This window comes from Copadichromis virginalis, linkage group LG14 (assembly GCF_057382275.1).
Source record: "Copadichromis virginalis isolate Kocher_CV1m ecotype Utaka linkage group LG14, C_Virginalis_male_GT1.1, whole genome shotgun sequence".
Classification (NCBI taxonomy): domain Eukaryota; kingdom Metazoa; phylum Chordata; class Actinopteri; order Cichliformes; family Cichlidae; genus Copadichromis; species Copadichromis virginalis.
The window spans coordinates 13,743,045-13,757,703 of NC_140631.1; the positions used below are offsets into that span (position 1 = coordinate 13,743,045).

The 14,659-nt window shown below is 41.5% G+C and overlaps 1 protein-coding gene and 1 pseudogene across 1 annotated transcript; both read left to right on the forward strand.

Moving 5' to 3' along the window:
* The first annotated feature begins 1,604 nt into the window (after window positions 1-1,604).
* LOC146693600 (uncharacterized) lies at window positions 1,605-4,960 on the forward strand. Its single transcript, XM_085478627.1, has 2 exons — window positions 1,605-2,118; window positions 2,261-4,960. The coding sequence occupies exon 2, from the start codon at window positions 2,306-2,308 to the stop codon at window positions 3,032-3,034; it is 729 nt and encodes a 242-aa protein (XP_085334753.1). The 5' UTR covers window positions 1,605-2,118; window positions 2,261-2,305; the 3' UTR covers window positions 3,035-4,960.
* A 6,081-nt stretch (window positions 4,961-11,041) lies between these two features.
* On the forward strand, window positions 11,042-12,715 carry LOC146693601 (spastin pseudogene; annotated as a pseudogene).
* Window positions 12,716-14,659: the final 1,944 nt, after the last annotated feature.

Here is a 14,659-nt window from a genome sequence, read left to right on the forward strand (position 1 = left end):
TATTCTTTTAAACAGACTAAAACACATGGTGGGCCTCTCTGGTGCTGTACACAACTGGTTCACTTCCTATCTCTCTGACAGATCTTTTATGGTGAGTATGGATACATGCTCCTCTAAGATCCATAAAATGACATGTGGTGTGCCTCAAGGGTCGGTTCTAGGCCCTGTACTTTTTAATTTGTATATGTTGCCTCTCGGCAGTGTCATCAGGAGGCATGGAGTGAACTTCCACAGTTACGCTGATGACACGCAGCTGTACATCTCCGTGTCTCCTGATGACACCAGACCAATGGATGCCCTTTTTAACTGTATCTTGGATATAAGATCTTGGATGGCAGAAAACTTTTTACAGCTTAACCAGGACAAAACTGAAGTTTTAATTGTCGGTCCTGAGGCTCAGAGAGAGAAACTCTTGTCTAAATTAGAGGCATTTTCACTATGTCCTTCGCTACAAGTGAAAAACCTGGGTGTTATTTTTGACTCTGAGCTTGGTTTTATCCCACATGTTAAACATGTAACCAAAATTGGATTTTATCATCTAAAAAATATAGCCAGAGTCCGCCCTATTCTCTCTCGGGCCAACACGGAGATGCTGATGCATGCTTTTATTGCCAGTCGCATTGATTACTGTAATGCCCTGCTCTCTGGTCTTCCTAAGAAGAATATTTCAACTTTACAACTCTTGCAAAACTCGGCAGCTCGTGTGCTGACGAAGACCAGAGGGCGGGCCCACATTACACCGGTTTTAGAATCGCTGCATTGGCTCCCCGTGTGTTTCAGGATCGATTTTAAAGTTCTTTTATTGGTTTTTAAATGTCTTAATGGTCTTGGGCCTTCTTATCTCTCAGATCTGCTTTTACCATACGAACCCTCGCGGACCCTGAGGTCCTCTGGTACTGGCCTTTTGATTGTCCCTAAAGTCAGGACACATACTCACGGAGAGGCAGCTTTTCAGTGGTATGGTCCTCGTCTGTGGAACAGCCTGCCGGAGGAGCTCAGGGCCGCAGAGAACGTACATGTTTTTAAGAACAGGCTCAAGACCCACCTTTTTAATTTAGCTTTTACTTAGCGTTTATTTATTTTTTATGCTTATTTATTCTATCCTGTTATTCTATTATTAATTTAGGATTTACCTAATATTTTTTGATTTTATTCTTATTCATTTTTTAATCTTCTTACTCTATTTATATTTATATTTATATTGTATCCTGTTCTTATTTATTTTATCATTTTACCCTGTATATATCGTATTGCGTCATATCTCCAGTGTTTCCTCGGAGGGCGCTCTCTGCACCGGGGCTGTTATTGACCGTGGCTGCTGGTCTCTGGGGTCCTCTCAGCCTGGTTGGGGGGCTCCTTGGCCTCCCTCCGGCTGTGTGCCCAGCCCGGAGGCTGCGGTCTGTGACCGGCTCCCGGTGCAGACGGCTCTCTGTTATAATGTTTCCTCACTTGGCTCATGCGAGCCCAGCCCAATTTTTACTCTTTAAGTGTGCGCGTGTGTGTATGTGTGTGTGTGGGTGGGGGTGGGGGGATATATGTGTATTGAGAGTGTGGGGAGTGAGTTGGAGGGTGGGGTGGGCTGCTTTTAACTATGTAAAGCACTTTGTGCTACATTTTTTCTGTATGAAAAGTGCTTTATAAATAAAGCTTGATTGATTGATTTGTAGGGTTACTGAACTTGGGCTAGCTGGTATATAATGATGTGCTACGTGACCGCTAGTAACACAGCTATGTTAGCACAATATAAACACGCTAACTTTTTTTCCACTCGATAAAAGTTAACGTGAGTGTTCTCGGTGGTCAGGAACAAATGTAATCGCATGGCAGGATGCTGTAAAAGGACCAAACCAAAAGGCTTTTAGTGGGGTTTTTTTCAATGCGCTGCGGTCATAGATAATGAGATAAAACATGCTAATGTGTGATGCTGCAGAACCACGTCATGTCGACTGAGTAGCTTTTGATTTGGCATTATTGCAGGCAAACCAGCATATGAAATGGATGTAACAAATCCAGACTGGGCACCAACACTGCACATGGGGCACGACGACAAACCTGTGTCAGACTCGGACCGGCACGCAAGGCGTATGCAACGGAAGCGAAAAAGAGCACCCATTGCAGGTAAACACCCCCCTCTGAAAACATACTAAATTGCTCTTATGGTACACTAATCCGCACATAACTTAAAGATGAATCACACACCTGTCATTGGAATATTGGTGTACATTAACCTTAAGTCTATGCACTATTTTTTATCTTACAGGCTTGATGATCGATGAAGGTCTGACAGAAGAACAACAACCATGTCATGGAGGCAGTGGACAGCAGTTGTGTTGGACAAGTGGAGGTTGACGTACCAGCTGCAAATGTGGACAGTGGTGATGGGAGTGACAGCGTCACGGAAGCTGAAGGGCAGACGAAGGACTGTGTGTGCAGTCAACAGGGCAGAGCAGAAATAAACCGGCTGTTGGAGGAGAACAGACTGCTTCGAGCACAGTTGCAAAAGACAGAGCTGAATGAAACTTTCTTAAAGGACGATACCGAAAAAGTAAGATATTACACTGGACTATATTGTTATGCAGTCTTAATGTCCCTCTTCAACACTGTCAAAGATTTCCTGCCAATACCGAAGAAACTGACAGGTTTCCAAATGCTCTTACTCACACTAATGCGTCTGAGACTTGATCTTCCAGTCCAGCATCTTTGTCATCTATTCCATGTGTCGCACAAAACACTGTCTTCTGTCTTCACCGATACCATTGATGTTTTGTATGCCCACTTAGGAGCACTGGTGCACTGGCCTGAGAGGCACTGTCTGCAGGCGACAATGCCTCCACAGTTTACTGAAACTTTTGGAAAACGAGTAGCAATCATTGTTGACTGTTTTGAGATTCGAACAGAAAGACCATCTAATTTAAAGGCACGCGCACAAACATACTCTCATTACAAGGGTACACAGACCATAAAATACCTCATCGGGATTACACCCCATGGAGCTATTTCTTTCATTTCCAGGGGATGGGGGGGTCGTGCATAGAGCAGGGCGATATGGCCAAAAATATTTATCACGATATATATTTGAAAATTTGCGATAATGATATAACCGACGATATAATTGATGCGAGACAAAATACAACTCCACAACATTACTAGCGCAAAAAGACAACCTTCCATTTATTTTCACCTAAACAAGAAGCTGGTTTTTATGTACATTAAAGCTTTATAAAAATGTAACAGTGCAAATGCAAATTCCTTGCTGAAAGTTTAACCAAAAGGCATTTCCAGTAGAAATGGGCTGACATATCCTGAGCATAACCATGTATAATATCCACTGAAGTTAAAAAGAGGTGCTTTGCAACATTAAACTGCAGTGTGCAGTACGCATTTTTCGGACCATAAGGTGCACGGGATTATAAGGCACATTAAGCGAAACAAAGCAGTCAGATAAATCAAACTTTATTAAACTCATTCTTCTTGCTTCCTCCACTTCTGTACCATTGATTCATTAATGTTGAATTCTCTGGCAGCTGCTCTATTCCCATGTTGTTGCAGTATATTAATGACTAACCTGGTATTGTGGATAGATTATCTCAGTTGTTCTCCTGACTGAAGTTTGGTCCGTTTACAGCATCCTGCCATGCGATTGCATTTGTCTCTAACCATGAAGAACCTTCACGTTAACTTTTATAAGTGGAAAAGTGTTAGTGTTCGTCCTCCAGCTTCACTGTTTATGTTATGCTAACATAGCTGTGTCGCTAGCGATCACGTAGCACATCATTATATACCAGCTAGCCCAACTTCAGTAACCCTACAAACGTCACTGCTGTTTAGTTTCCTGTCTTCATTTATGTTGGAAGTGATAGCAGAGCTGTACGTTTGATTTTTTTCAGAAATCTCTCAGTCAGAACATGCTAAATCATGCTTAGGTAACTAGCGAAACTAGCGAGCTAACTTCCGCTAGCTTCCTGCTAACTTCTAACTCCATTAAATGTAATAACTTTTTGTTTTCATGGAAGTTAAACTTTATAGTTACACCTGGTAAAGCAGCAATGCTGATCGTTTTACTAAAGATGAAAGAATTTAGACAGTTTTTAACTCTCAGTGATGCTGCAGTGTTGTTTGACCTGAAGCATACGGAGTTTAGGACCCAGATTACTCCCAGATTTAAGAGCATCTTAGTCCGACAAATACGACAATAACGACGACCGCTTGCATGTTCTGCAAAAAAATGTGCTTTGTCGTGTATCTGACAGACAAACACCAAACCAGTTCCACATCACGGAAGTTGCACCATTTTTACAAACCAATTCTGGTTCATCTGTTTCACTCAACAATCGGCCATGTGCGTATGAAAACAAAGGCACTGCGCATGCGCGTTTTACTCCCATTCTATCGCGATATTTCATTTTCCTATCGTTGCCTAACATTATACCGGTATTACCGTGAATGGTATAATATGGCCCAGCCCTAGTCGTGCATCAGATAAACACATCATAGAGAGATGTGGCATTCTTCAAAAGCTGTTACCAGGGGACGTAGTATTGGCTGACAGAGGCTTTGACATCAGAGATGCTGTAGGAATGATGTGTGCGGAGGTCAAGATTCCAGCTTTCACAAAAGGCTACTGTCAACTTGATGCAAGGGACGTTGAACAAACGAGAGCAATTGCCCACCTGAGAATTCATGTTGAGCGAGTAATAGGTAGTTTGCGCAACAAGTTCAAAATGTTACACACAGTCTGATTACTCTTATCATGTGAGGCTGAAGACACAACACTTCTTGATAAGATCGTTAAGGTTTGCTGTGTTTTTGTTAATATGTGCCCCAGTGTTGTTGTCAAACCAGGGCCAAATGACACTTGCTCCTGTTGAGTATTCTTAAAGCTGTTCTTTTGGATGTACTGTACATTGTAAATAGTTGTACTTTGTGTGAAGTTGTTTTAATAAAACAAAAAAGAATAGTATATTTGTTTGTTTTTCTTTATTATAGATCTATTCACATGTACACAGCAATCACATAAAAATGAAATGCAAACTATTTACATCGCACCACACAGCTGTCATCAATCTTTAACCACAACATGAAACATTACAGGCTATTTAGAGCAGCACGTTGTTTCGAGAAGTATTTCCCAACAAGTTCAGGAAGGCACATTTTACGAAAGAAGTCTTGTGCTTTCTTTAAGCGCGGTTTCCAGAAATCCACAGCAGGGAAGACGCGAGTCACAGCAAGGTCTCTCTGTGTCCACACAACGAGGCCACAGTGGCTGGCGCCCGTAACAAAGACTCAGCGTCTCTGTTGTGTAAACACGCCAGTGATTGGGGTAATGTGGGTGACTGTGTAGTGTAGTTGGTGTAATAGTTTTCGACTCCACACAGTCACTGCTTTGCTGTGCTTCTGCAGCGTATCCAGTAATGGTGACAAATCCTCCAGCGTTGCAATAGGAAGCTGCTCTTAAGCGCAGAAAGAATTGTTTCCAGGGATTTCTATTTGTATCCAGCTTGGCGTGCAGGATCCTTTGTGTAATCTATGCTTACATATGTATTTTACACACAGACAATGTGAAAAATACAACACATTGCTATGGATTGATGCTGAAAGTGCTAATTGCACTAAAAAATTTAGCTGAAAAAAATAACACCAACTAAATAGATAAGCATGTCTGTTAACAAAAACCCCCAAACGCTTTACCCAACTGGGGTTTTTCAACTACCTCACTGACAGAATGAGCCCAGGTATTGCCAGTGCCACTGATGGAAATGAGCCACAGCAGCTCTTCAGCACCTACAAATGAGACCTGCCCACACCAACAAGCAAGAAGGGAGACCAGGTGGCGAGCATCGCCACACTTTCCAATCCAATAAACTACCATTGCAGTTAGTAGTAAGTGGTTGATTAGTGCAGCAACAACAAAAACACACTGAATGTCATTTTAAAATACACAAAATGTTTTATTTTACATTCTATCGAAGTTCCTGCTGGAAAGTGCTGTACTGTACAAGATGCTTCCCTCACCGCAAACTCAGGTTTACTGCTGGATAAATTTTATTTCCACATTAGTCAACTCAACAACCAAGACAGAGCACAATAGAGACAATAAGGGGGTGGCTGTAGCTCAGGCGGTAGAGCAGGTCATCTGCTGATCGGAAGATTGGTGGTTCGATTCCTGGCTTCCCCCAGTCTGCATGCCAAATATCCTTGGGCAAGATATTAACCCCAAATTGCTCTCCGATGCATCCATCGGAGTATGAATGTGTGTGAATGTTACTTAGAAAGCACCTAGAACAATGTGCTTGTGCGAATGGGTGTGAATGGGTGAATGCACAAGTTGTGTAAAGCGCTTTGAGTGCTCAGAAGAGTAGAAAAGCGCTATATAAGAACCAGTCCATTTACCAATATGTGCACTGGTCTAATGATGTTTATGGCTCCCAAAGTATCGAGTATTGAGGTCTATTGCACTGTTGACTATTTACAAAAGTATTGCACAAAAGGTATTGCACAGTGAGGTGAAGAGGCACTACAGCTTAGTTGTTCCCCCCTCCTTTGTCCTCCTGTTTCCCCTCCCTCTCCCCTCCAGAGAGGAGTTAAACAGTCTGATGGCGTGTGGGACAAAGGAGTTTTTAAGTCTGTTAGTTCTTGTCTTGGGGAGAAGCAACCTGTCACTGAACAGACTCTTCTGGTTGTTAATGGCCGTGTGCAGAGGATGCCTGGCATTGTCCATAATGTCCATCAGTTTCTTTAGTGTCCTTTTCTCTGCCACTGTCACCAGGGTGTCCAGCTTCATGCCGACCACAGAGCTAGCCTTCCTGATCAGTTTTTCCAGCCTGGATGAGTCCTTCTTTGCTGTGCTGCTCCCCCAGCACACCACAGCATAGCACTTTAAGAATCTAAAAGATAACAAAATCTGATAGGTAAAAATAACATTTTGAACCAACTAGGTGGTTCCCAAAAATCTGGCGTGCTGTGAGTCCTTAAAAAAATTGAGGAAACCGGAAAAGTAGCAGGACTAAATAACTCTGTACAGCAGATGAACTGTATCTGGAAATCATGTCCTTAAGATGTAGAAAAATATAAAGAAAAGCAAAGACTTGAAGTACCTGAGAGATGCACTGGCCCTTTAATGGATCCATCTGCTGTTTGCTGAAGCCTCATCAGAAACGGTCTCAGTGGAAGGCTGTCAGGAAGCCATTTTTAGTGAAGAGAAACAGGGAGAAAAGGCTGAGGTATGGTAAATTACACGAGAACTGGACTATATCAGTGGCAACAGGTCTTACAGCATTATGAATTCATATTTGACATTTTTGGTTCAAATAATTGTTGATATGACTCCAACAGAGGGTGTTTACATCCATCTGTAAAACACGATGAAGGCTCTGCCAGTGGTGTTGGGAATCTTGAGAAAGCTGATGGAAATATGAACCAGATATTAAGATTTTCATTAATCATGCAGTCCCAGCTGAAAAGCATCTAGTTGGAAAAGGCATATTTTTATTCATTACGACAATGATCCCAAACACACGGTGAATGCAGTAAACGTATACCTAGATCAGTCATGGATTGGCCTCCCCAGAGCCCAGACCTCAACATTTATTAAAGCAGTGTGTTCCGGAAAGAGAGAGTCCAGGCTATGTTCGATAGTAAAGGTGGCCATACCAAATATTGACTTTCAAGTACATTTTTGCCTTATGTACTGTATTTCCATTTATGTTTGCACGTTTCAGTGAATTGCTCTGCCTATTTCCCATTTTCCCAGCAGAATATAACGAAATGAGGATGCCTCAAGACTTTTGCAATATTGTATCAGAAGGAGAAAAAAGGTGACAAATGTCCCAGTTCTTCGTGGTTAATCTTGTTAATGTTGCCTTCTGTTTTCTAATGGTTTCCTGCCAAAAACCCTAAAAAAGTGTTCTCCAACCTCGTGAATTGAAAACACTGGATTTGTTATAGAATAACTTCTAATTAGCTATTATTTCACAGAGGAAATAAGATAATCGATAAAAGAAAAAAAGACGTGAAAAGGAGACAATAAAAGAAGCCCCTTCCTTTCCCACATGTGCTAAACTTAGAGCCAAAGCCTCACCCTGCCGCTTTCCGCTTCATTAGAGCTGTTTAAACAAAACAAGTTTAAAATAGGGTTTCTATCTGAAACAGCACATGCAGTTAAAAGGCCAATGTGGAAAATAAATCCTTGTGATTATAGTTGAACAGGAAGCAGCACTTGCTCTGCCTTTCAGCCCCATTGAACAAGACGTCAGCAGCTCTATGGAGGTAGTTTAGTCTTTTTTACAAATTCAAAATTAAATATGCGAGCACTCAAAAATTAAGGTTCACTGAGAAATGTCCTCATTTTTTAAAAAGAAAGGCATATTCCTTGTTATTTAATACAACATTCAATTGATCAGAAATGTTAGAAATCATGGTAAATGGGCTCATCAATACAAAATCATGATTGTCTTTTTAATTGTATAACTTTGTAGACTACTTTTCCCAAACCATCACTCTAGTGCTCCACTGGCACCTCGTATTACTTAATGCAAGTAGTTTACAGGTGTTGTGTCGTGTCTTTCTACAGATGTAGAAAGGTCAGCTACTCAAGAGACCTTCCCCAAATCTCCCTCATCTTCATCTTCGTCAACGAGGCTCTGTCGGTGATCCTGCGCTCAGTCCACTCAGCTGTCAATCACACACTTGCTCAAGGAGGTCATCCTGGTGGACGACAACAGCGATGACGGTCAGTATAGATTAAATATTTTCTTCAGCTAATACCAAATAAGAAGAGTGGCTTTTTCGCCCTCTGATTAGAAGATGGTTTATAGTGAGTGAAACACAGAATTTCCATCTAAAATCCACTGAGTCATCAGCAGGATTTCTACTGAAAGCAACAAAATACACATCAAATTGTCATTCAGCATCCCAGAAATAATTATCTTATACAATAAGTGTCATGTAACCTGAATATAATTATATAATTAAGTTTTATATTATTATAAAACTGAAACTAGTGAATAACCTTTGCACTGTCCTCTTCCTGCTGTGACAAAACAAATTTCCCACGTGTGGGACTAATAAAGGTTATCTTATCTTATCTTATCTTATCTTATCTTATCTTATCTTAAAAAGGTGGCGCGGTCGTTGATGCTCAGGAAGCAGTAGACCCCCGTTGGTGTTGTTTAGAGTGAGTTGGAGCTTAAAACAGCACCGCAGGGAGCTGAGTGAGAACTTTTATGTCATCTCTCTATTTGCATGTGTGCTTCTGTATTTCTTTATTTATCAACTGTGTTGTTGTGGTGATGAATTTGTATGTTTTTTATGTTTGTTTTCAGCTTTTGATAGTGTAGCAGTGACAATAGTTGGCATACATTAGTGGTTATTTAGGATAGGATGAGCTAATAAGCCATCATGTCTTTGTATTTTGCTAGGAAAATGGGAAATAGATGCAGCAGTTTACTGAAACTTGCAAACATAAGATGCCAGATGCATCTCTCAGGTTGTGTGTCAGTTTTGTGTTATTTCTTAAGGACACAACTTTCAAATTCTGTTCGTCTGCTGTAGATGTTTTTATTTAAGCTGCCAGTTCTTTTGTCCTCTACTTGTTTAGTTTCTTGACATATGTCAAGTTTTTGGCTAATAGCTCTTTGGTAATCACCTTGCTGGTGTGTTATCGTTGTCATTTTTTGTGCAGGAAACAAATTGTGTATTTGTGACAAGCTGCTGGTAATGTGCCAGTAACGAATTTGTCCCTTGAGTTAGGTGCCTTTATTATGTGTGAATGATTCATAGGAACAAACAAATAAAGGACTGCACTGAAAATTATAATAAAATGATGTCCAAAGAAAAATTTGAAGGAGCTTCAGAAAGCCTGAAGAACGTGAAATAAATTACAGAATTAAAAGACAGTTCGGTTCCTTGGAAGCAAAATGTAAAGACAAAATGTTCACACATGGCTCTATGCAACTAAATAAGAGCTTTAGGATTGTCTGAAAGTATTTGTTTGGGTTTTTGCTCGTAATTATCTGCTCCACTCTATGTTCACCTGTTCCTTATTACCCGGCTGCTCTAAAGTGATTTCTGCCAATCTTTGTCAGCTCATCTGTGAGCTTGTTTCACTCATGCGCTCTGCAACAGTCCCTCATGTTATTCTCTGCTTCACAGGTTTTTTACTCATTTTCCACCCCTTGGGCTTTGTTCTCCCAATATCAGCTTTATTTAAATAAGCTTTCTTTATGGTGGTTTTGCTGATTTTCTGTATTCATTTGGAAAAGCTTACAAACCTAACACAAATAATTGGGGTATAACCCTCAATCTCATTGGGCCTGTTTGAGTGCACATATGTCAATGAACTTAAAAAGGGCTAGTATGTGCACTTTGCTAAAGAAATGCTTTGATTATATATATATACAGTGAGTATATTTTCATAGGTACAGTGGGGCAAAAAAGTATTTAGTCAACCACCGATTGTGCAAGTTCCCCCACCTAAAATGATGACAGAGGTCAGTAATTTGCACCAGAGGTACACTTCAACTGTGAGAGACAGAATGTGAAAAAAAAATCTTAGACTCAGACCCTGTGACAAGGTCTGTGAAAACCACGTTTTTATGCCTGAAATACTACAGTACTACACTCCCACCAGATGAGCTCATGCAGCCTGTCACGAACCGGGACATACAACCATGACAAAACAGGAGATGCACACACAATTTATTGTGTTATTAATTTAGATCAACTGTGCTAATATAGTATACCAAAATGAAAACAATAACTCAAATTTCAGATATTTGAGGTTGTGCTGAAAATAATGGTGCCAAATAAGGCAAGAAAAACATATTTTAAAGGTGAAATATAGAGGTAAAATCAAAAATAGTCAAGAACGGCCAATTATACCCTGGACCACAGAGGGTTAAATTTGAAAACGGTTTAAAAAAAAACATCCCCATTCTAAAATGTCATGTGACAATCTGATTCATGAAGAGTGATGATGTCACAAGGACATGTGATGATGTCACAAGGACATGTGATGATGTCACAAGCACATGCCTTTGAGCCTTTGAAGTTTTTCTATAAATAGGGGTCAGGAGCAGCAAGTTTTAGTCAGTTTGTTCGCAGCCTTCAAACGTTCGACCAGAGCTATATTTGAAAGTATTTGTAAACCTCTGTAACATCACGCTCCAAAGCCCTGTGACGTTTCTGTGTTCTGTGACGTTGTCCCAAAGAAAGACCTTTAAATGCGATAAATAGCCTAAACGTTTTCGTTTATGACTAGTTTACCGTGTTATGACTGTGAACAGGGGGGAAGTCGCGCAAGAGAAATGTCGACCAAAACAATTGCAAGTAAGCCAAAGTCAGTTCCTAAAAGTCAACCCGCAGGTGTTTCCACCACCATCAGACCCTCCACTTCTGTAAGACCTCCATTAAGAATAACTGATGCAAAGAAAACCGCTCGGGTGGGAAAAACTCAGAATGGAAGACCGGCAGCTGTGAAACAGCCCCCGAAGAGGGATATGAAAAAGAATGTGGACAGTAAACTGGTCAGCTTAATTACAAATGAAATTGTATACAGTGGAGCGACTGTGTCATTTGATGACATCGCAGGGCAGGATCTGGCAAAGCAAGCACTTCAAGAAATTGTCATCCTTCCTGCCTTAAGACCTGATCTCTTTACTGGTCTGAGAGCTCCTGCACGTGGCTTGCTTTTATTTGGCCCACCAGGAAATGGGAAGACCATGCTCGCCAAAGCAGTTGCTGCAGAGTCTAATGCAACATTCTTCAACATCAGTGCTGCTAGTTTGACCTCCAAATATGTGGGAGAAGGCGAGAAGCTCGTACGAGCACTCTTTGCAGTTGCAAGAGAGAGACAGCCCTCAGTAATCTTCATCGATGAAGTGGACGGCTTGCTCTGTCAAAGGAGGGAGGGGGAGCACGACGCCTCTCGCCGTTTAAAAACTGAGTTCCTCATTGAGTTTGACGGGTTGCAGTCAGGAAAGGATGACAGAGTACTTGTAATGGGAGCAACGAACAGGCCCCAGGAGCTCGATGAAGCAATATTAAGGCGCTTTGCAAAAAGAGTATATGTGACCTTACCCGATGAGAAGACAAGATTTACGCTGCTGAAAAATCTTTTGGGAACGCACGGGAGTCCACTGAGCCAAGACGAACTGTCCTGTCTTGCAAAAGTGACTGAAGGATATTCAGGGAGCGATTTGACAGCATTAGCCAAAGATGCTGCACTTGGCCCAATAAGAGAGTTGGCACCAGAACAAGTCCGTGTTATAGCTGCTGCTGAGGTGCGCAACATTAAGATAAAAGACTTTGAGGATTCTCTGAAGCAAATCAAACCAACTGTTAGTCCAGCAACTCTTAACATGTACACCAAATAGAACAAAGATTTTGGTGGTCCTTCTTCAATAAATCCAAATCCAGTCAGGCTGGATGAAACAGAGTGCAAAAATAAAGAGCTTCTTCAAGAGAAAGAGCAACAGGAAAAAGAAAAAAAACGTATTCTCCAGGACTTGGAGAGAAGAAATCTACAACTGAACAAATTAATACAATGAAGGACAGAACACCTGAACTGGAAGGAGAAGTATTGGAAAAACGATGTTCAAAGATGCAGCGTAGGATCAATGAAATGGCGAAAAAACACTCAGAGGTCATTAATGAGATGTTGTTGAACTCAGACAACTTGAAGTGTGAAAACGCTGAAATGCTTGCACAAAAGCAGCAACAAGAGATTAAAGCTGCAAGCAGCGTTATGAGGGCCCTCGCACCCCCGGCGCGTCGAGCCACGCCCAACACCTAAAACCAGCACGTCCGATCTCATGTCACATTGATGGAATTCATGCATTTAACCACCAGCTAACATTTCAACTCATTCATTCGTGATAGTTTAGTCATTCCACTAGGTGGCGCTCTAACCATTATGTACAAATGGCATAACAAACATTTCCGAACTCGAGTCTCATTATGCCTGCGACCTTTGGGTGAGATTGGACATTGTGTTTTTGAGTGACAGCAGATTACTGCTTTTTGCGAGTGATTGAAACTCTACGTGCCGCCATGACCACCCCGTTTCCCTGAACGGAAAAAGCTTCGCAATTTAACATCACAAAGGTCTTTAGATTCTACACACAGAAGAATGCTTCAATATGATGAAATCCCTTGGAGGAGTTCGTCAAAGTATGAGACCTGAAAATGGGGGAAAATGTCGTCAAAATTACACATTAATTTTAAAATAGCTGACTTCCTGTTGGATTTGGGATATTGCTCCAAGAGACTTTTTTGTACATCTTGATATCTCCTATAAGCTTACCAGGTTTCAGAATCATACATAGAACACAGAGCAGGGGCTGTGGTTTTGAAATTTTGTAGGGGGCGCTGTGGAGCAATTTCGCACTATTCAATGAAAATGATCACATGCCAACAAAGCCTTAATCCATTTGGAGGTGTGTGCCAAATTTCAAGCCTCTATAAACTTGCCAAGACCCTCAAAAGCCACTTCATCTTTCATGGTGAACAGCGTTGCCACCAGGGTGCGCCGTTCAGTTTAAAGTCACAATTTTTGCACTGAAGCATCACGAGGGACAGATGGTGATATTCACCGCTTTTGAGGTGGCCACGATGAACCTGTGAAAATCAGTACAACAAAATTAAAGCCATGACATTTCCTGTTGCCACTAGGTGGCGCTGTCCGTATTCCCGTCAATGGACACATCAATCTGTTCAGGGCGGGTCTGACATCATGCCTGTAAAGTCTGGTACTGATCAGACTGGATTTCATTGAGTTATACTAATTTGTTTCTTCATGGCGTGACATCAAAGTTCGCCATGCTGCTGGGGTCACACCCTTTCGCGAAAACTCACAGTTTTCACTGTAACCCAAGACCAACTCCTTAAGGCTTTCCTGGAGAAATTTGAGGCTACAGATGTCACCCATCACTATACTGTACCCCAAAGTGTAAAACATGACATTTCCTGTTCCCACTAGGTGGCGCTGTCCTTGGTGTCAAATATGGCAGTTGAAATATGTTCAGGGCTGGAGCCTTATCATATGTGTTCACTTTGGTCAAGGTCAGAAAATGTATGACAAAATGAGGGGCAATAAGATTTTCATGGCGAGTCATCAAAATTCGCCATGGCGCCACGGCCTCATAGTATTGTGAAAACTCAAAAGCTCCGCAATTTAACATGGCACAAGGGTGTAGTTGACACTGTCCAAATTTGAAGTTTATAGGACCAAATCCCAAGGAGGAGTTCGTTAAAGTTCGAGGCATGGAAATGGTAAAATTAGAGCCAAAATGTCACTTTCTCTTCCAAATGGCGGACTTCCTGTTGGGTTTGCGTCAATGGGCCCACAGACTTTTTTGTTCGTCTTGGCATGATACACATGTGTGCCAAATTTCATACATGTAGCTCAAACGACGTGGTCGTAGGGCTGCATTTAACAAGGCATAGGTGGCGCTGTAGAGCCATTTCCCAGTGCTCATATGTAAAACAATTAAAATACAAAATTTTTCACCAGACCTGGCATGTGTGCAAAATTTCATGAGTTTTTGAGCATGTTTAGGCCCTCAAAAAGGCCCTTGTTTGGGGTGAATAATAATAATAATAATAATAATTAAAGCTGCAAGCAGCGTTATGAGGGCCCTCGCACCCCCGGCGCGTCGAGCCA